A 21,187-nucleotide genomic window follows, 5' to 3' on the forward strand; every position below is an offset into this window, starting at 1 on the left:
ATATATATATATATATATATATATATATATCCGGTACATATATACATATAAATGTCATTACATAAACATGTTACATATATACATATGTGTACATATATATATATATATATAAAGTGATTGAATAAAGATACAAGATTTTAATTTTTTTGATGCGTGTCATGCATACATATTTTTGAGGTCGGTAAGTGGCATATCATAGAAATTAGGCAGTGGCATGACAATCACGGCGTAGAAAGTTGACTGAGTCTAATCAGAATGTACTCCAGCAACAATTTTTGAGAACTTAGAGAGAACAAAAAATCATTACAAATTTGATAGTTTTCTCCCAAAGAAGAAATCAATTCTATATATAGGACCACAAAGGGACAGAGAGAGTTACTCTTTTGCGCATGATCAGTTTTGCCAGTACAGGGTTGACCCTTGTGACCCATCGTCCCACCTCTTTTTTGACCTTGAAAACATAAAAACTTAGTTCAGATAAAGAGATAATGTTTTAGAAATACTTGAAGCTGTGAATGTTTGCAAATTTTGTTTGTATGTGAGGGATTTGAAGGTTGAACAATTGACAGAAAGTGTTGGCTGTTTTGCAACCCTAGCTAAGAGAGAAAAAGAAACTAGTAATCAATTAGAAACATATAATAGACTGCAGCAGGCGGCCACCAGCTCCCTATTTGTAAAATTAATGAGAACCAGATCAAAGGCTAGGCTGTAGAAGGGGTAGAGCAACTTGTGTAGTCTTTCTGGCTTGTTTTAATAAAGAGGGTATGAAAATTGGGTAGAGAGAGTAGAGACTACGAATAAAGGTATATGGTTTCTGAACCCCATTTTCTTTGTGGAAGTTTTCTAAAAGTTACATCTTTCTAACAAAAGTAAGTAATGGAAACAAAAGAAGAATTTAATTGATCGTCCTATCTATCTTTTTCGCTATCATAAAGAATGTACAATCCCAAGCCTTGTATTTATGTTTTGATCCCTAAATTTATGAAGATAAAAGGATAATAGACAAGATAATCTCTCCTATCTGATCTATGGGTTACATGTAGAAGTCTAGTGATGCGGTTTCATTGAATTGGTTTTGGTCATAAAAGCCAGTAACATTTTATGGACCAATCCATTTCCATGATTGATATATCAATGACTGCTAACAGATAAATATTGTACCAACATCCAAGAATTAAAGGATTGATCTTGACATTTCTATGCAGAAATCAGACCATGAAAAAAAGAAATTTCAGATTTGTAACTTTCTCATCAAATCATTGGATCTGGGACTGAGTAGCATTCAAACATTCCCACTAATATTTGTTCATATATATATATTGCATGTTATGTACATAATATGACTTAAAAAGAATATATAATTCTTAGAATAGATCAGAACACATGAGTACAAAACAGTGCAGTAAATAACTTACATGAAATTGACACAAAATAGTACATTAATAAGGAATACAAAAAGAGAAGAAAAGCTCTCTTCTCAAGGCACGAGGGAGGGGAGGGAGATCTCAAAAGCACCAAAACCCCATTAAGACAGAGAAATCCTGTCACTTAAAACCCTAACAACAACCTAATACAAGATCCTTGAAGAAATTCTTGACACATGAAAGAAGAACACAATACCACATAGTACTACAAACCAAAACATTAACAAATACTATAAATGAGGCATGTGAACGTAAAAGGGCAAACATAAGGAAAAGTAAAAGCCGAAATACCCAGATGAGTTTTTTTTAAAAAAAAAGAAAAAAAATAAAAGAAATCAAAAAACAAGAAGAAATCAAGAAAATTAAACACACCTTTTTCAAGAGGTTTCCAGTGAGAAAAAACCCTAATTAATAAGGTTGCCGGCAAATAATCCAATGAGGAAATTCGGGTTCTTGATGGTTTCATTAGGGTTTTCTTCATGCTCTATTTTTTTTGGCTAAGCAAGGGTTTTCTTCATGCTACCATGGACAGATGAAGCTGTCATATGATCTGGTCTCTCCCCCTGAAAGGTAAACAAATTAAAAAGGAAGGACTAGATCATGCTGGCAGCTTCAACCATCAGTGGTGCATGACATCTGAAGACTGTAATAGATACTGCTGCAGCCCCATGGCGTTGCAGGCTTGCAGCTCTGCTAATACATATGGAATTGGCTGAAAGCCTTTTTTCTTTTGTTTCCTCTACTCTGAAGACTTCTTTGATAAGAGTGGGGGAATGAGAGGATATAAATAGGGAGGGGTTTCCTTGATGACTTTGGTCTCTACTTTTTCCTATGTATAGTTTTTTTTTGCTACTTCCAGGCTAATTATTTTCTGTCGTACATGTGATTGGCTAGGCTGGCATGCTAATCTTATCTTTTATATTAAATGCAAGCTGGAACTAGCACTTCAAGTGGTAGTAATTATCTATACCTATACACACATACAATGTCAATTGTTGAGTCTAGGGTCACGAATTAATTGTGTTTTTCACGTACAAAACTAATCATATAATAACAAAACATAAAGATTTAGATTTAATTTTTAATTTTTTTAATTATTTATTACTTCATCCTTGTAGTGGATTGTGTCATGGACTGGTAGTTATTGCTTATTAGTTTGAATGGAAATAGCAAAATCATGAGACTAAAGCGTTTGTGGGTGAAGTCTTTTTTGGTAATTTGATGAAGTATCGTTAGAGAGACTATAAGAAAGAGGTGAAGATGAGAGCATTGTGATATTGAAAAGTAGGAAACTAGGCTTAGGGTAGGAGAGAAAAGATGAAAAAGTGGTCCCAAAGGAAAATAGCAAATTGAATATTGGTCACGCCAGGCCACCACATGCAGACAGGCTAGTGAGAGTTTCTAAAATTTCTCCTTAAGAGGCTTTTATAACTTTAGTTGGATGACCCTTTCATCCTCCCTTTCTCTCTCTTCCTCTCTCTTTTTTTCTGTGTTTCTGTTGTGTAAGGTAAGCATCAAGCATGAAAGATGAAACAAAAAGAGTATAAAACACAAAGGGCGCCTGTATGGGGGACCAGGACTTTGCATGGCTACATAGATGTTGCATAAGGTTCACACAAAAAAGCAAAAGGAAGGCTCAGCACAGCAGGGAAAGAGCATCTCTCACCCTATATATCAAAATTACTTACTATCTCTCTCCCTCTCTCTCTCTCTCTCTCTCTCTCTTTCAATATTGAGAGCTAGCGATTGCATTTACTTCATTTGTTTAAAAGTCATCTTTAATTTGTTTAGAAAAAAAAAAGAAACCCCATTAATGAAATTGTGCAATCAATCACATTTTATAATGATAATTAAATTTATAACGCGAAAAGTATACCCACTTGTCAACTAAATCAAAAATATATTCACTTGTTAATCAAGTTCAACCTATTTGAAATAACGGTGCCATCTTTTTTGGATTTTAAGACCATGACAAGGAAATTTTTCAATTTTTAAGTCTTAATTTACATCATAAGCAATTAAAGAAGACATTAGCAGGGATTAGGTAAAACATTTGGAAGGTTTGTCTGTAAAGTGAAGCAACCGACTATGGCTTTTAAGAAAAATTAGTTTGATTTCGTACTTTGGTGAAAGTTGCTCTGATTTGGACTTTTCTGCTTGTTTTAAATAAGCTTTATTCTGTTGCTTAGGTTGTATAGGCAGATTCACACAAGAATGCTTATGGTAGGGGAATCATCACACCAACTGAACCCATTAACTGGGTTAAAAAAAAGTCTGTTTCATTATTGGATTACATAATCTATGGATAAGTTAATCAATACCCATTGCTCTCGGCAGCCAGGATTATTTGGTGGTGGCACATGGGTGGTGAGGTGGCATGCCGGGTCTCATTGGTTACATCCTCGATCATCATGCCCCTTTGTTTTTCTAAGTACGTAATTTTTTTTTATTTTTTGCTTTATTTGTATGTCTAAAAAATTAGAAACGGGTCGAGATTTTAACTCAAGTTTGTATAACATTTTATCACGAGATTATTATTATTTTTTTCAAACGATTAATTTGATAGAATATGTAACGTTTGTGTTTATAAACTTTTTAAAATCTTTTATTTGCTTAATGTGAGATTGAAATATCTCGTCTATTTCTTTTGAAATATTTGATATGATATTTTTTTCTACTTAATTCAACTATGCCTTCAACGCTAATAGTCAATTTACTTATTTTTTCTTTGAAAGTATTTGATATGAATCGATTGATCTGATCAACTATCACATACCAAGATTGAAACTCGAATTCGTGCTCACACTTTATCACGAGACTATTAGATCCTCTCTAAATTTGTTTAACTTGATAGGTTTAACATTTTGTACACTTGGCAGTGGGGTCCGTATGTAGCTTGGTGTCAATGTGTTTAATATTGGCCGTTGGATTGACAACAGGTCCTAGATGGAGTTGGGCTTTGGGTTTATATGCTATCACCCGTCTTGGTAGTTGTTTCAATGACAGTCGTCTGAGTGCACGCCACATCAGTCTCCTAAGAGAGTACCACCACAGTACTACTTTCCTTAAGAACTTCCATAAGGCTAGTGTTGCATCCCACAGAAAAATTTCACAAAATTATAAATCGGGAAGAAGAATATTACATTACATTACATGCAAACAAAAATTCTATTCCACAATGATCACCACAGATGAAAATTAATTCACTCTAAGCTACTGTTCCACAGCCATTTCTTCGGGCCAATAATTTGTCATTAGTTTCTCAATGATATGCTTCAATGCAGGAGCACTCACCCCACATTTCTGATCAACGAAGCAAGATTTGCCTTCTTCAGCTGCCTTACAAAGATGTGGATCTAATGGCACCTTACCGAGGAATGGTACTCCCATCTCTCGACACATTTTTGCTGCACCACCACCGCTGCTATCAAAGACTTCACTGGCAGCGATGAGATCTACCATTTCTGGTGCTTTCTCCCTCATATACTCGATGACCTTCTCCGTGACATCTGTGTGTTCACCAGTCTCCATCATCCTCAAAAACCTGAAATCCATCAATGGTTGACACAAGCCACTCATGTTCTCAACAACCCCAAGAACTGGTACTCCAACTTTTTTGCAGAAATTAACTTCTTTCCGCACATCAATCAAAGAGACTTGCTGAGGCGTAGTGACGATGATTGCTCCATCTATTCCAGTAGCCTGAAGGAATTGGACAATTGAGATGTGCTCATCAGAGGTCCCAGGTGGGGCATCAACAACCAGAAAATCAAGCTCACCCCAATATACATCCTTAAGGAATTGCTTGATAAGCCCATTTTTACGCGGTCCTCTCCAAATGACAGCTTCGTCGGGGTTGGGGAGCATGAACCCAATCGACATGACCCCAAGGTTGGATTCAACATAAACAGGAGACCAGCCAAGATTGCTCTGGTGAATGTCTTGACCTTCTAGGCCAAGCATCTTTGGAATGCTAGGGCCACATATATCAATGTCCAGGAGACCCACCTGGAATTCCTTAGCAGCTAGTGCAAATGAGAGCTGGGCAGAAAAAGTGCTTTTGCCAACTCCTCCCTTCCCTGATAAAATCAGTATCTTATGCTTAACAGTAGCCATTCTTTCCACAATTGCAACCAAGTCTGCAGAATGTAATGCATTGAAAATTATGTCAGATAATAGATTAACACGACAGATAAATGTAGTAAAACATAAGACAATTAGCTGATCATAGATGCACTATCACAAATGGAAAACCACTGACAGTTAAGGCAAGTATATGCAAACTTCTTGTTGTAGATCATTATGAAAATTGAAAGCTGAAGAATGGCAACAAAAAAATGTCATAAGAAGGAGGTCTGAGTATCATTTTCACAACTTTCCATACAGTAAAATGAAAATGTTAGTGAAACACAAGAACAAATTAACATCCTCTCCTCTCCCTTCATCTCGATTCAATCAAGGGGTGACAATCAGAACTGAAGAGCATGGTCAAACAGGCAGAAAGAAAAAGACTTACAAATAGAAAGATCATTAAACTTTGCACGTTGCATTATGTCCTAATCAGTGCATTTGTAACATTCACAAGACCCCTATGCATAGAGATGCCAATAATAGGCAAATTTTAGAAAACCATCACAACTTTGTTCCTTTCATTAGCAGACATGGGGCAGTCGTGCCAATCTCCTATCTCTTAAACAAGACATTAGCACAGTTTTCTAACGTTTATTACCAATATAAATATATGACATCATCAAAGACTCTTTTTCATCATCCAATTAAGCACTATGCCACCATGAAACAAAGAATTAAGCTTCAATAGCACGTCATGATTAATCTTCCTTAAACACACATAACTTTGATCCAATAAAGAATTAACCCACAACTGACTAAAGTATACTAGAAGACTCCAACCTTTCTCTTCTCAATCCAAATATGCAAATAACTGAGCTCTATTTAAATATACTAACAAATTCCTCAAATATGAACTTAGAAAGCCCCGAAAATGGATTCTGTAACATCAATTCTGGCAATAGTTCTATCTCCTATATTCTTCAATATAGCTTCATGTACTATCAGAAAGTTGTTAATTTCACTAGAAATCCAAAACAAGCCTAAAATTTTAGCCATAAACTATATATATAACAAAACAAAGCTTAGAATCTAGGAAAAATATTTACGAACTTACAAAGAAAAAACTAGAGATAAAATTTTGTAAAGAAATTGTAAAAAGGGCAAAGAGCAAACCAGGGTCAGGGCCCTTAGGGGCAGTGGCACAAACTTCCTGATTAGGGCAACCTTGGCAGGCATCGGATTTACCCGCCGTCTCTGAATTAGGACCCGGGCAATCTGAAGATAAATTAAGGAAAATTAATAAAAACAAAAGCAGAGAACCACTTAATCAAGAAAATCGACAAAACCCAACAAAGGAAATGCAAAAAAAAAAAAAAACCATACGTTCGTTGGCGTTTTCTGGGATTTCTCCATTCTCCATGGCTGCTGTTTTTGTTGAAGAAAGAAGTTCAAGGCGGCAACAAAACTGCGTCTTCAATGAACGCAACGAGTGCTCTAAATCAGCAGAAGTCAACTTCACCGCTGAAATTCTTTGGCTGCTTTTGAGCTTCACTGCATCAACAAATTCATGGGTTCTATTGTTGTTTCCAGGCCCTTGGTCTTGCCCCTAACAAAGGGCTGCTTGGGCCTCCCAAATAATTCAGTATAGCTTGGGCCTAAGGGTGACAATTTGGGTTTATGATGTGGGTTCATGTAGAATAGTCAATTTGTCATGCCATAAATATCTCAATTTCATTCAAAAATAGTAAACAAATAATTCTAATTTGTTTCTAAATCAGGTAATACCATGTAAAGTAAAATTAAAGCAAAAAAATATTTTGATAGTTGAAAGTCAGTCCCATGATATACATGTACTAGAAACTTTACATATAGCCTTGGTTAATTACAAATTAGACTGAAAATTGGAGAAAAAAGAAAAAATATTTTTTCCCTTCCAAATTGCATATCCGTTTTATTATTTCAAGATGCTTGAAAACAGCATGAAATTTTCTATATTAGAAAATAATACTCGAAGCTTACTTTTCATTGAAATATTAATTTTAAGTTTATATTTTTAGATTTTATTATATTTCAAGAACAAGACTTGTATCGGATATATAACTATTTAACTTGAAACAAAAAAAAAAAAATTCCCACAAGTTTATGGCAGGAGGAGAGAGTTTAAGTAGTTGTAAACATCTAGGTTAAGCACGAGTTTGTTGGCCAAGCATTGCCTTGTCAATCAACATGTTGCAAATTGAAGTGGCTGATCAAGAAAATCCAAACCTTTCTTAAGCAGTTGTTGTTAGTTAAGGAACTGTAATGTACAAAGAAAAGGAAATGTAGAGAGGCCATTTCTTGGCAATGCAGGATTGATCTCTCTGATAACTTCACTATGCTGCTTTTTGACCAATTCTTTGTCTGATGTTAACATTTCTGGCGGTGTCATCAACAATTACAATGCATTGAATGCATGAAAAGAAGGGTTCATTGAAATGAAAGCAGAAGCCAGCATTGCTATTGAATGCATGTACTTTCTTGGTTTTTCTGTCTTTGCTTAGTTGCCAGCAATCTTCCAATGATTATGGTAGTTGTTAAGAGCACTATTTAAGATGCTATTAATGAATATGCCTTATTTAATGCTATGATTAATTCTTCTTGATATTCTTTTTCCTCTCTATACAACCTTCTGCAATCATATAACACAAACCATTGCATCCAGTGGAAGAAAATTTTGGCAAAAATATTTTTGGCTTCCATGGTCTGAAGAAAAAAGGAGGAAATATAGCAGCCCATTTCTTGGGAAGGCAGGGTTCTTTTTATCTGATAACCTGACTATTCTGCATTTTTGACTAATTCTTCGCCTTTTGATATTGACAGTTCTTGGAACATAATTTTCAATGTTTCAACAAAGTACTCAAAAAGAATGACATATGGGGTGACATATTTATGACATGTTCAGTGGCGTCACCAAGTTAACAGATAATTCAACTCAAAATCAAGATTCTATATATAAAAGGCTCCTGCTAATTTGCACTAAAATTGCACTTAGCCATTACTGGTTTTTGAGCTGTAAGCTAGCAAGAGTAGCCTCAGTTCAATAACACAAGAACATTAAAAAAGGAACAGACGATGGCTGAGAAGCAGCAGAGAATCCAGATTCCTAGAGTGAAGCTGGGAAAGCAAGGACTTGAGGTTAGACTTTGTTCTTCTTAGAGTAGTCAACAGAAGGGTTGTTATTAATCTTTACAAGTGTTCCTCAGTTTTTACTTGAACTGCTGATATACAGAATGTAAGATACAGGATATTCTGATTCTACTCTCTTGAAAATAATTTGGAATTCAACTTCTTTTAACTCAATCAGAACTTAACTTTCAATCAAATTCACACGTTTTCTTTCCCAGAACAGTATCTGCAGCCTACCTGTCTCATTTCTGTTGTAAAATCCACTGTTTTTGCAGGTTTCCAAGTTGGGGTTTGGCTGTTTGGGACTTTCTGGAACCTACAATGATCCTTTCCCTGATGATGTTGGCATGTCGATCATCAAGCATGCTTTCGATAGAGGAATCACTTTCTTCGATACATCAGATATCTATGGACCCAAAACTAATGAAATACTGGTTGGAAAGGTAGCATGCTTGGTCAAATTGTCTAGAGTACTTTCAAGTTGAATAGCAACAGCTTCCTGATTTTGCTTTTAAATGGGAATGCATTGTTCTTGGCTTGTCAAAGTGATTCATGAATATGTGAAACCAATATTTTTTGCAGGCATTGAAGCAGCTACCGCGAGAGAAGGTGCAGTTAGCCACAAAATTTGGTATTGCAAAATGGGATGCTACTGGTGTCATAGTAAATGGTACTCCTGAATATGTCCGTGCCTCTGTTGAGGCTAGCCTGAAGCGCCTTGATGTGGAATACATTGATCTTTACTATCAGCACAGGGTCGACACCACCACTCCAATAGAGGATACTGTAAGTGCTGGAGCAGAAAGTATCAAAGATTTATTTCTTCCATAGATTTTCCTTATTTCCATACTCTCCGTAAAGTTAAGCTATTTGGGTTTAACTTTCTTAGATGGGTGAACTCAAGAAGTTGGTGGAGGAAGGGAAAATAAAGTACATTGGTTTATCCGAAGCTAGCCCTGAAACTATAAAGAGAGCACATGCGGTTCATCCCATAACAGCTGTACAAATGGAATGGTCGCTCTGGACTCGTGACATTGAGGAAGAAATAGTCCCCCTTTGCAGGTTTCTTCTTGTACCTGGAATCATTAGAAGTTAGAAAAAGTAAAGGTTACCTGAAATTCGAAGTTCAAACTCTAAACTAGATAGTCATTTTCATTTCCTAAGTTTTATGTTGTTTGAGTACTGGACTTGAGACTGAATAAACTGAGACTATCAGCAATTACTCCTTGTACTGCTGCAAGCCAAAGCATGAGAAATGCCTATTTAAATGTGTTCACCTATGCAGGCAACTGGGAATTGGGATAGTTCCATACAGCCCTCTTGGTCGTGGTTTCTTTGGTGGCAGAGCAGTTGAGGAAAGTGTGCCTGCAAATAGTCTTCTGGTACGGGAACTCATCTATTTTTGGCTTTAACCTATCCTTAGTCTTGTCTAATGACAAGCCTTCTAACTGTTAGCTTGGTTGACCGATTGCCAACTTCTACAGGGAATTCTCCCAAGGTTTCAAAGGGAAAACTTGGAAAGAAACAAGGTCTTATATCTGAAAGTAAAGAAGTTGGCTGAGAAGCATGGATGTACCCCTGCACAGCTTGCACTTGCCTGGGTTCTTCATCAAGGAGATGATGCAGTACCTATTCCTGGTAAGCCCACATTCTGTAATTGTCAACATCCACTTTTATCTTCTTGATAGCCTGCAGATATTTCAACTAAAAAGACCCTTTTTGACATTTTGTAGGAACAACCAAGATCAAAAATCTTGATAGCAACATTGATTCACTGAGGGTGAAGCTCACTGAAGAAGATTTAAAAGAGATTTGTGATGTGATCCCCATAAATGAGGTAGCAGGGCGTAGAACGCTGGATAGTTTTTTTCAGGCCACATGGAAATTCGCCAATACACCCCCAAAGGAGAACAAGATTTTCAGTTGACGTAATTATGGATGCAAAGTCTGCAGCAAAACATGTGTCGATGTAAGGCTTGCTGTGAAGACCAAGCAAAGGCAAAGACATTGAGGGCAGTCATACTTTTGATATCTGTGTTGACAGATTACTTTTTTTTTTCTCTTAGCAATTGAAAGATTACTCATATTAGTGTATCTGTCAGTAAGGCATGGTTAGGCATGAGATTAGTTGGTCTTTTGTGTATTTCAGTGTACAAGCTTGACTAGGAAGTAATTTATTTTCATTTATAATAATCAATGAATGAAAGACAAGGCACATATAGCCTTTCACATTTGCAATTTTATCTATCTCTCGTTCTCTCTCTCTCTTTCTGCTCTTTCTTCTATGTTGCAGCAATAACGACTGATCTATTGCAGCAGCCTTTCGCCTTAAATACAAATTACAGCAACATGCTTTTGGTTAATGGACTCTCCCGCAACTGAGGCTATAGAAAGACTAGAAGTTTGCATTCAGTTACTAAGCTTACATTAAAAAAGGGTTTATTGAAATAAAAGCAGGAGTCAGCATTGCTGTTGAATTCATGTACTTGCTTGGTTTTTCTGTCTTTGCTTAGTTGCCAGTAATCTTCCAATGGTTATAGTAGTTATTGAGAACACTGTTTAAGATGCTATTTTAATAAATATGCTCTGTTTAATGCTATGATTAATTCTTCTTGATATTCTTTTTCCTTTCTTTATAACTTGCTGCAACCATAGAACACAAACCATTGCATATCCTGGAAGAAAATTTTGGCAAATAAATAAATAAATAAAAAGAAAAATTGCAAAAGGCACCATTGGTATATTTCATATGATGTACTATAGTCTGCTCTAATATTAATCATACGATATTTATAACAGTGTACAATACCATCCTAAACAAACAGCTCACTATATTTTTTCCAATGATATTCATGCAGTTATACCAATACACGCATATTTCATTAGTGAATTCTGTTAACAAAATTTTTTACTTTCATGGTCTGAATGAAAAAGTAGGAAACAGAGCAGCATATCTCTTGGCAAAGTCGGGTTATTTTCATATCGGATTAACATTTTTTTGGTACATTTTCTATCTGACACCATGACTATTCTGCACTTTTGACTAAGTATTGGCCTTTTGATAGTAACAGTTCTTGGAACACAATTTACAATGTTTCAGCAAAGTAGTCAAAAAGAATGACATACGGGGTGACATACTTAGAATTGATGACCTGTTTAGTGGCGTCACCAAGTGACAGACAATTCAACTCCAAATCAAGATTCTGGATACAAAGCTGCTAATATTTTCACTCTGCAAGTATACTTGGCAGTCTGCTAAATCTTTTATTAGTTACTGGTGTTCTTGGAGCTGTACGCTAACAAGAGAAGCCTTGGTTCAGTAACACAAGAACATAAAGAAGGAACAGAAGATGGCTGAGGAGCAGCAGAGATTTCAGATTCCTAGAGTGAAACTGGGAAATCAAGGACTTGAGGTTAGATTTTGTTCTTCTTAGAATAGTCAAGAAAAGGGTTGTTTAGGAGTTGCATATAGAATGTTTTTGAGGTCATAACTGATAAGCCCTGAATTTTTATATTCTTTACAACTGTTCCTTGGTTTTGGGTTGAACTGCTGATACACAGAATGTAAGATACTGGATTTTTTTATTCTACTCTGTAAAAAACATGCTAGAACTCAACTTTTTTAACTCAATCAGAATTTAACCTTTTCAATCAGATTCACACGATTTCTTTGTCTCCCTGTCTCATTTCTGTTGTAAAATCCACTGTTTCTGTAGGTTTCCAAGTTAGGGTTTGGCTGTATGGGACTTTCTGGAGCCTACAATGATCCTCTCCCTGATGATGTTGGCATATCGATCATCAAGCACGCTTTCGATAGAGGAATCACTTTCTTCGATACATCAGATATCTATGGACCCAAAACTAATGAAGTACTGGTTGGAAAGGTAACATGCTTGGTCAAATTGTCTAGAGTACTTTCAAGTTGAATAGCAACAGCTTCCTGATTTTGCTTTTAAATGGGAATTCATTGTTCTTGGCTTGTCAAAAGAATTCATGAATCTGTGAAACCAATACTTTTTCCAGGGATTGAAGCAGCTACCGCGAGAGAAGGTGCAGTTAGCCACAAAATTTGGTTTTGCGAAAATGGAAGCTACTGGTGTCACCGTAAACGGTACTCCTGAATATGTCCGTGCCTCTGTTGAGGCTAGCCTTAAGCGCCTTGATGTGGAATACATTGATCTCTACTATCAGCACAGGGTCGACACCACCACTCCAATAGAGGATACCGTAAGTGCTGGAGCAGAAACCGTCAAAGATTTATTACTTCCATAGATTTTCCTTATTTCCATACTCTCCTTAATTGTGCGGCTATGATCTTTAGCTGGTTGAACTTATAGTTAAGCTATCTGCATTTCACTTTCTTTCTTAGATGGGTGAACTTAAGAAGTTGGTGGAGGAAGGGAAAATAAAGTACATTGGTTTATCTGAAGCTAGCCCTGAAACTATAACGAGAGCACACGCGGTTCATCCCATAACTGCTGTACAAATGGAGTGGTCCCTCTGGACTCGTGACATTGAGGAAGAAATAGTCCCCCTTTGCAGGTTTCTTCTTGTATCTTGAATCATTAGAACTAAAAAAACAGTAAAGTGTACTGGAAATTCGAAGTTTGAACTTTAAACTTGATAGTCGTTTTCATTTCCTAAGTTACATGTTGTTTGAGTACTGGACTTGAGACTCAATAAACTGAGGCTATCAACAATTACTCTTTGTACTGCTGCAAGCCAAAGCATGAGAAATGCCTATCTAAACATGTTCACCTATGCAGGCAACTTGGAATTGGGATTGTTCCATATAGCCCTCTTGGTCGGGGTTTCTTTGGTGGCAGAGCAGTTGAGGAAAGTGTGCCTGCAAATAGTTTTCTGGTATGGAAACTCATCTATTTATGGCTCTAGCTACCCTTAATCTTGTACAATGACAAGCCTTTCTAACCGGTAGCTTGGTTGACCGATTGCCAACTTCTACTCTTAAGAGATTTTTCCCAAGGTTTCAAGGAGAAAACTTTGACAGAAACAAGATCTTATATCTGAAAGTAAAGAAGATGGCTGAGAAGCATGGATGTACCACTGCACAACTTGCACTTGCCTGGGTTCTTCATCAAGGAGATGATGTAGTACCTATTCCTGGTAAGTCCACATTCTGTAATTTTCAACATCCACTTTCCCCTTCTTGATAGCCCGCAGATATTTCAACCAACAAGGCCCTTTCTTTCTCATTTTGTAGGAACAACAAAGACAAAAAATCTTGATGGCAACATTGATTCACTGAGGGTGAAGCTCACAGAAGAAGATTTACAAGAGATTTGTGATGTGATCCCCATTAATGAGGTAGGAGGCGCTCGTATGCCGGATGGTTTAAGTCATCTGACGTGGAAGTTTGCTAACACACCACCAAAGGATAGCAAGATTTCAACTTAAATTAAACTGAACGATGGATGCAAAATCTGCAGCAGAATATGATGTTTTTGGTGAATGGACTCTCTCCATCAACGGAAACTATTGAAAGACTAGAAGTTTGTGTTGATGAGTTAGTAAGCTTTGGATACAATAATAAAGGGTTGTAGTTGGCATTGTAGCTTTGCCGTTGAATGCTTATCAGAGAAAGAATGCATTTACTTGTATTGTTTTTCTGTCTGTGCATTGTTGGTGGTAATCCCCAATGCTTATAATTGTCAACGGCAAAGGTTAAGATGCTGTATAAGAACTATGTTTTTATTTAGTGCTCTAATAATATAATTCATCTTGGTCTCATCTTTTTTCTCATTTTAACTTAGATATCTATATATTTTCGTAAGTGATTTCTGTAATAAATTAAACCCAAAACATAAACAGGAAAGATAAATGTAAATAAAAAAGGTAAATTCAAAAAATATATATACAATAAAAACAAAAAACAATTAAATTTTATTGACATGATTTTTTTTGTATATACAACACAATTGAGATAAAATGAACACAACTTTTATTATATATACGTGACCAAAAAATCATGTCATGACTCAACTTCTCTTATATATATGGCTCAATCTAGACTTGTGATCAACAAAGGACCACATTAGTATTTTTAATATCTTAGCATGATGATGCATGTCATCACATAATGAACTTCATATCAACAAATTATGATACATCAATTTGATCAAAATCTCACGTCAATATTCTTAACGATAAAATTTAATAGTGTTAATATTAAAAATTTTAAATTAATAAATTAAAAAAGTATAATAACTTAATTTACATGAATTATTATTCAAGATTAAATCCATATTGTATAATTTTGCATCTTAGATTCTTTTTGTTGAAATGCCAAGTGACAAGCTCCTATTGAACAATAACCTTCTACTTCTTGAAACAAAGACGTGAGAAATGCGTAATTAAATGTGTTCCCCAATGTAGGGAACTTAGGATTGGGATAGTTCCATATAGCCCTCTTGGTCGCGGTTTCTTTGGTGGCAGGGCGGTTGTGGAGAGTGTGCCTGCAAATAGTTTTCTGGTATGGAAACTCATCAATTTATGGCTTTAATCTACACTCAATCTTGATAGCTTGTTTTTCCATAAAAAATAAGGGCACCTTTTTGACTGATTGGCAACTTCTTCTTTAAGAGTAGACATATTACCCAAGGTTTCAAGGAGAAAACTTGGACAGAAACAAGAACTTATATTTGCAAATGGAGAAGTTGGCACAATATCATGGATGTACCCCTGCACAACTAATTCTTGGCTGGGTTCTTCATCAAGGGAATGATGTAGCACCTATTCCCGGTTAGTCACATTCTGTATGTATGCTCTTAGATAGCAGACAATACAGATATTTCAACTACATCACATTAGAATTGACATAATTTACAAGTACATATCATAAATTTGCCTTGTTTGTTATGTGCATTAGAAATATGACTTTTGACCCTCGGTTACATGTTCTTGTAGGTACGACCAAGATCAAAAATCTTGATAGCAACATTGATTCTCTAACAGTGAAGCTCACAGAAGAAGATTTAAAGGAGATCACTGATGTGGTTCCCATAAACGAGGTAGCAGGGCCTGGAACGCTGGATAGTTTTTTTCAGGTCTCATGGAAATTCGCTAATACACCCCCAAAGGAGAAACAAGATTTTAAGTTAAAGTAATTATGGATGCAAAGCCTGTAGCAAAACATGATGCTTTTGGTTAATGTACTCTCCTGCAACCGAGGCTATAGAAAGCCTACAAGTTTGTACTGATTTACTAAGCTTACCTTTAAAAAGGGTTCACTTATAACCAGGCTACTAGCTGTGCTGTCGAATGCATGTGCTTGCTTGGTTTTTCTGTCGTTTCTTAGTTGCCGGCAATTTTCCAATGGTTATTGTAGTTGTTACAACACTGTCTAAGAAGCTATTTTAATAAATATGCTTTTATTTAGTGCTATGATTTATTCTTCTTGATATTCTTTTTCCTCTCTATGTAACCTGCTGCAACCATAATAACAGAAACCATTGCATCTACCGGAAGAAGAATTTGGCAAAAAAAAAATATTTTTTTCATTGTGACTTCCATGGTCTGAAGGAAATAGTAGGAAATATAGCAGCTCATCTTGGCAATGCAGGGTTATTTTTTTTATCTGATAACATGACTATTCTGCATTTTTGACTAATTCTTTGCCTTTTGAAAGTAACAGTTCTTGGAACATAATTTTCACTGTTTCAACAAAGTATTCCAAAAGAATGACATGTGGGGTGACATGTTTACTGGCGTCACCAAGTTGATAGACAATTCAACTCAAAATCAAGATTCTGGATATAAGGCTGCTACTATTTATGCACAACAAGGACACTTGGCCGTCTAGTAGATCGTTTATTAGTTACTGGTTTTTGAGCTGTAAGCTAACAAGAGAAGCCTCAGCTCAATAACACAACATAAAAAGGGAACAGAAGATGGTTGAGGAGCAGAAGAGAATTCAAATTCCTAGAATGAAACTGGGAAATCAAGGACTTGAGGTTAGATTTTGTTCTTCTTAAGAGTAGTCAAGAGAAGGGTTGTTATGAGTTGCATATAGAATGTTTATGAGGTGATAAGCCCTGAATTTTTATTAATCTTTACAACCGTTCCTCAGTTTTTGGTTGAACTGCTGATATGCAGTATGTAAGGTACTGGATATTCTGATTCTACTCTCCTAAAAACATGCTAGGACTCAACTTTTTAAACTCAATCAGAATTTAACTTTCCATCAAGTTCACACGATTTCTTTCCCAGAACACTATTTTCTAACACTCTCGTTTCTGAGAATCCACTGTTTATGTAGGTTTCCAAGTTGGGGTTTGGCTGCGCGGAACTTTCTGTTGTAGCCTACGGTGATCCTCTCCCTGATGATGTTGGCATATCGATCATCAAGCATGCTTTTGATAGAGGAATCACTTTCTTCGATACATCAGATAGCTATGGACCCAAAACTAATGAAATACTGGTTGGAAAGGTAACATGCTTGGTCAAATTGTCTAAAGTACTTTCAAGTTGAATTGCAACAGCTTCCTGATTTTGCTTTTAAATGGGAATCCAAACCCTTAAATAAATGCATTTTTGTTTTATCACATTGATATGATTCTAATTGTTACTGCTCTTGAGTTGTTAACGAAATTCATGAATCTCTGAAGCCAATATTTCTTTTCTCCAGGCATTGAAGCAGCTACCGCGAGAGAAGGTGCAGTTAGCCACAAAATTTGGTATTGCAAAAAGGGATGCTACTGGTGTCATTGTAAATGGTACTCCTGAATATGTCCGCACCTCTGTTGAGGCTAGCCTGAAGCGCCTTGATGTGGAATACATTGATCTCTACTATCAGCACAGGGTCGACACCACCACTCCTATAGAGGATACTGTAAGAGCTGGAGCAGAAAGCATCAAAGATTTATTTCTTCCATAGATTTCCTTATTTCCATACTCTCTTATTAATTGCGGGGCTATCATCTTTAGCTGGTTGAACTTAAGGTTAAGCTATTTGGATTTAACTTTCTTTCTTAGATGGGTGAACTCAAGAAGTTGGTGGAAGAAGGGAAAATAAAGTACATTGGTTTATCTGAAGCTAGCCCCGAAACTATAAAGAGAGCACATGCGGCTCATCCCATAACTGCTGTACAAATGGAGTGGTCGCTCTGGACTCGTGACATTGAGGAAGAAATAGTCCCCCTTTGCAGGTTTCTTCTTGTATCTTGAAGCATTAGAACTAAAAAAACAGTAAAAGTTACTTGAAATTCAAAGTTCGAACTCTTAACTTGATAGTCATTTTCATTTCCCAAATTATACGTTGTTTGAGTACTGGTCTTGAGACTCACCTATGCAATCCAAGGCATGAGATATGCCTATTTAAATGTCTTCATTTATGCAGGCAACTCGGAATTGGGATTGTTCCATACAGCCCTCTTGGTCGTGGTTTCTTTGGTGGCAAAGCAGTTGATGAAAGTGTGCCTGCAGATAGTTTTCTGGTATGGGAACACATCTATTAATGGCTTTAACCTATCTTTAATCTTGTATAAAGACAAGCCTTTCTAACCGGTAGCTTGGTTGACCGATTGCCAACTTCTACTTTTAAGAGATTGTTCCCAAGGTTTCAAGGAGAAAACTTTGACAGAAACAAGATCTTATATCTGAAAGTAAAGAAGATGGCTGAGAAGCATGGATGTACCACTGCACAACTTGCACTTGCCTGGGTTCTTCATCAAGGAAATGATGTAGTACCTATTCCTGGTAAGTCCACATTCTGTAATTTTCAACATCCACTTTCCCCTTCTTGATAGCCCGCAGATATTTCAACCAACAAGGCCCTTTCTTTCTCATTTTGTAGGAACAACAAAGACAAAAAATCTTGATGGCAACATTGATTCACTGAGGGTGAAGCTCACAGAAGAAGATTTACAAGAGATTTGTGATGTGATCCCCATTAATGAGGTAGCAGGCGCTCGTATGCCGGATGGTTTAAGTCATCTGACGTGGAAGTTTGCTAACACACCACCAAAGGATAGCAAGATTTCAACTTAAATTAAACTGAACGATGGATGCAAAGTCTGCAGCAGAATATGATGTTTTTGGTGAATGGACTCTCTCCATCAACGGAAACTATTGAAAGACTAGAAGTTTGTGTTGAAAAGTTAGTAAGCTTTGGATACAATAATGAAGGGCTGTAGTTGGCATTGTAGCTTTGCCGTTGAATGCTTATCAGAGAAAGAATGCATTTACTTGTATTGTTTTTCTGTCTGTGCTTTGTTGGTAATAATCCCCAATGCTTATGGTTGTCAACAGCAAAGGTTAAGATGCTGTATAAGAACTATGTTTTTATTTAGTGCTCTAATAATATAATTCATCTTGGTCTCATCTTTTTTCTCATTTTAACTTAGATATCTATACATTTTCGTAAGTGATTTCTGTAATAAATTAAACCTAAAGCATAAACACAAAAGATAAATTAACAAAATATATATACATTAAAAAGAGAAAACAACTAAATTTTATTGATGTGATTTTTTTAGTATATACAACACAATTGAGATGAAATAAGTACGACTTTTATTATATACACGTGATCAAAAAATCATGCCATGACTCAACTTCTCTTATATATATGGCTCAACCGAAACTCGTGATCAACAAATGACCTCGTTAGTATTTTTAGTATCTTAGCATGATGAAGCATATTAGTCACGTAACGAACGTCGTATAAGCAATATATGATACATCAACTTGATCAAAATCTCACGTCAATATTCTTAACAATGAAATTTAATGGTGTTAATATTAAAAATTTAAGTTAATAAATTGGAAAAGTACAATAACTTAATTTACATGAATTATTATTCAAAATTAAATCCATATTGCATAATTTTACATTTTAGATTCACCTTTTGTTGAAATGCCAAGTGACAAGCTCCTATTGAACAATAACCTTCTGCCCTTCAGTTAAAAGTTGTTTACCTCTTTCCTTCCCGTCAATCTCAAGTTTCCAAACCTTTTCCAACTTCCAACACATTCATCTTTAGCTGGTTGAACTTAAAGTTAAGCTATTTGGATTTAACTTTCTTTCTTAGATGGGTGAACTCAAGAAGTTGGTGGAAGAAGGGAAAATAAAGTACATTGGTTTATCTGAAGCTAGCCCTGAAACTATAAAGAGAGCACATGCGGTTCATCCCATAACTGCAGTACAAATGGAATGGTCGCTTTGGACTCGTGAAATTGAGGAAGAAATAGTCCCCCTTTGCAGGTTTCTGCTTGTATCTTGAATCATTAGAAGTTAGAAAAAGTAAAGGTTACTTGAAATTCGAAGTTCAAACTCTAAACTAGATAGTCATTTTCATTTCCCAAGTTACATGTTGTTTGAGTACTGGACTTGAGACTCAATAAACTGAGGCTATCAGCAATTACTCCTTGTACTGCTGCAAGCCAAAGCATGAGAAATGCCTATTTAAATGTGGTCACCTATGCAGGCAACTGGGAATTGGGATTGTTCCATACAGCCCTCTTGGTCATGGTTTCTTTGGTGGCAGAGCAGTTGAGGAAAGTGTGCCCGCAAATAGTGTTCTGGTACGGGAACTCATCTATTTTTGGCTTTAACCTATCCTTAATCTTGTCTAATGACAAGCCTTCAAACTGTTAGCTTGGTTGACCGATTGCCAACTTCTACAGGGAATTCTCCCAAGGTTTCAAAGCGAAAACTTGGAAAGAAACAAGATCTTATATCTGAAAGTAAAGAAGTTGGCTGAGAAGCATGGATGTACCCCTGCACAACTTGCACTTGCCTGGGTTCTTCATCAAGGAGATGATGTAGTACCTATTCCTGGTAAGTCCACGTTCTGCAATTGTCAACATCCACTATTATCTTCTTGATAGCCTGCAGATATTTCAACAAAAAAGACCCTTTTTCACATTTTGTAGGAACAACCAAGATCAAAAATCTTGATAGCAACATTGATTCACTCAGGTTGAAGCTCACTGAAGAAGATTTAAAAGAGATTAGTGATGTGATCCCCATAAATGAGGTAGCAGGGTGTAGAACGCTGGATAGTTTTTTTCAGGTCAGTTGGAAATTCGCCAATACACCGCCAAAGGAGAACAAGAATTCATAATCTGACACTAGCAGCATGTGAAGAACAAGTGAAGAGCTTCAGCTTAGAATGCAAAACGATGGCGTTTCTTCATCAGAAGTTCTAAGTTTTCAAAGTGTGCCGTTTTACTTCTTTTATGTTTTAAGTTTGTAGTACTTAAAATGATGTTGCTCATGTCGTTTTTAGCTTGGCTTAGTTAAGTCCTATACGCTTCATTATAGTGTCGTTTTTGAGTCTGTTTTAAGGCTTAACAGCCATGGCTTTCTGTTTCAATTTTTTACTGTTGGTGGTCATTGGTTTGTGTGTAGTTTGTTGCTGTGATCCGATTTGTCAGGAAATGTTTTTGAATTGTTAGAGTATATATACAGGAAATGAAATGAAATGAAGAGCTTCTTCCAGTAAGAAATTTTCTGTTCATATTCACTGAAATTCAGACTTCTCTGTTTTTAAGCTTTGTTATTTTCG

At 36.2% G+C, this 21,187-nt stretch overlaps 5 protein-coding genes and 1 long non-coding RNA gene across 6 annotated transcripts; 4 read left to right on the plus strand and 2 right to left on the minus strand.

Annotated features, from left to right (window-relative positions):
- On the minus strand, positions 211-2,213 carry LOC108661855. Its single transcript, XR_001927745.1, has 2 exons — positions 1,797-2,213; positions 211-451 (listed from the first exon to the last, which is right to left on the minus strand). It is a non-coding gene; the product is annotated as an uncharacterized LOC108661855 (long non-coding RNA).
- LOC18600212 (cytosolic Fe-S cluster assembly factor NBP35) lies at positions 4,519-7,045 on the minus strand. Its single transcript, XM_018121377.1, has 3 exons — positions 6,879-7,045; positions 6,669-6,770; positions 4,519-5,563 (listed from the first exon to the last, which is right to left on the minus strand). Exons 1-3 carry the CDS (start codon positions 6,913-6,915, stop codon positions 4,638-4,640), a joined length of 1,065 nt encoding a protein of 354 aa, XP_017976866.1. The 5' UTR covers positions 6,916-7,045; the 3' UTR covers positions 4,519-4,637.
- On the plus strand, positions 8,525-10,901 carry LOC18600213 (perakine reductase). The gene is made up of 7 exons (XM_018121380.1): positions 8,525-8,669; positions 8,936-9,103; positions 9,243-9,446; positions 9,550-9,722; positions 9,946-10,042; positions 10,145-10,298; positions 10,394-10,901. Exons 1-7 carry the CDS (start codon positions 8,607-8,609, stop codon positions 10,585-10,587), a joined length of 1,053 nt encoding a protein of 350 aa, XP_017976869.1. The 5' UTR covers positions 8,525-8,606; the 3' UTR covers positions 10,588-10,901.
- Positions 11,816-14,408, plus strand: LOC18600214 (probable aldo-keto reductase 1). Its single transcript, XM_007030532.2, has 7 exons — positions 11,816-12,073; positions 12,377-12,544; positions 12,684-12,887; positions 13,030-13,202; positions 13,427-13,523; positions 13,631-13,784; positions 13,882-14,408. Exons 1-7 carry the CDS (start codon positions 12,011-12,013, stop codon positions 14,073-14,075), a joined length of 1,053 nt encoding a protein of 350 aa, XP_007030594.1. The 5' UTR covers positions 11,816-12,010; the 3' UTR covers positions 14,076-14,408.
- LOC18600215 (probable aldo-keto reductase 1) lies at positions 16,446-18,998 on the plus strand. The gene is made up of 7 exons (XM_018121379.1): positions 16,446-16,630; positions 16,936-17,106; positions 17,305-17,508; positions 17,652-17,824; positions 18,016-18,112; positions 18,221-18,374; positions 18,472-18,998. The coding sequence occupies exons 1-7, from the start codon at positions 16,568-16,570 to the stop codon at positions 18,663-18,665; spliced, it is 1,056 nt and encodes a 351-aa protein (XP_017976868.1). The 5' UTR covers positions 16,446-16,567; the 3' UTR covers positions 18,666-18,998.
- Positions 17,518-21,139, plus strand: LOC108662237 (probable aldo-keto reductase 1). The gene is made up of 5 exons (XM_018121381.1): positions 17,518-17,606; positions 19,664-19,881; positions 20,105-20,201; positions 20,304-20,457; positions 20,553-21,139. The coding sequence occupies exons 2-5, from the start codon at positions 19,709-19,711 to the stop codon at positions 20,741-20,743; spliced, it is 615 nt and encodes a 204-aa protein (XP_017976870.1). The 5' UTR covers positions 17,518-17,606; positions 19,664-19,708; the 3' UTR covers positions 20,744-21,139.

This window comes from Theobroma cacao, chromosome 5 (assembly GCF_000208745.1).
Source record: "Theobroma cacao cultivar B97-61/B2 chromosome 5, Criollo_cocoa_genome_V2, whole genome shotgun sequence".
Lineage (NCBI taxonomy): Eukaryota > Viridiplantae > Streptophyta > Magnoliopsida > Malvales > Malvaceae > Theobroma > Theobroma cacao.

Bases quoted from the DNA above. Each gene is read 5' to 3' on its own strand.
- LOC18600212 (XM_018121377.1), bottom strand. From the start codon at position 6,915: ATGGAGAATGGAGAAATCCCAGAAAACGCCAACGAAC. The intron at 6,771-6,878 runs GTATGGTTTTTT...ATTTATCTTCAG, and splicing joins CCCAGAAAACGCCAACGAAC to ATTGCCCGGGTCCTAATTCA. The intron at 5,564-6,668 runs GTTTGCTCTTTG...TACATTCTGCAG, and splicing joins CCCTAAGGGCCCTGACCCTG to ACTTGGTTGCAATTGTGGAA.
- LOC18600213 (XM_018121380.1), top strand. From the start codon at position 8,607: ATGGCTGAGAAGCAGCAGAGAATCCAGATTCCTAGAGTGAAGCTGGGA. The intron at 9,447-9,549 runs GTAAGTGCTGGA...TAACTTTCTTAG, and splicing joins CCACTCCAATAGAGGATACT to ATGGGTGAACTCAAGAAGTT. The intron at 10,299-10,393 runs GTAAGCCCACAT...GACATTTTGTAG, and splicing joins TGATGCAGTACCTATTCCTG to GAACAACCAAGATCAAAAAT.
- LOC18600214 (XM_007030532.2), top strand. From the start codon at position 12,011: ATGGCTGAGGAGCAGCAGAGATTTCAGATTCCTAGAGTGAAACTGGGA. The intron at 13,524-13,630 runs GTATGGAAACTC...TCTACTCTTAAG, and splicing joins TGCCTGCAAATAGTTTTCTG to AGATTTTTCCCAAGGTTTCA. The intron at 13,785-13,881 runs GTAAGTCCACAT...CTCATTTTGTAG, and splicing joins TGATGTAGTACCTATTCCTG to GAACAACAAAGACAAAAAAT.
- LOC18600215 (XM_018121379.1), top strand. From the start codon at position 16,568: ATGGTTGAGGAGCAGAAGAGAATTCAAATTCCTAGAATGAAACTGGGA. The intron at 17,107-17,304 runs GTAACATGCTTG...TCTTTTCTCCAG, and splicing joins ATGAAATACTGGTTGGAAAG to GCATTGAAGCAGCTACCGCG. The intron at 17,509-17,651 runs GTAAGAGCTGGA...TTTCTTTCTTAG, and splicing joins CCACTCCTATAGAGGATACT to ATGGGTGAACTCAAGAAGTT.
- LOC108662237 (XM_018121381.1), top strand. From the start codon at position 19,709: ATGGGTGAACTCAAGAAGTTGGTGGAAGAAGGGAAAATAAAGTACATT. The intron at 20,202-20,303 runs GTACGGGAACTC...CAACTTCTACAG, and splicing joins TGCCCGCAAATAGTGTTCTG to GGAATTCTCCCAAGGTTTCA. The intron at 20,458-20,552 runs GTAAGTCCACGT...CACATTTTGTAG, and splicing joins TGATGTAGTACCTATTCCTG to GAACAACCAAGATCAAAAAT.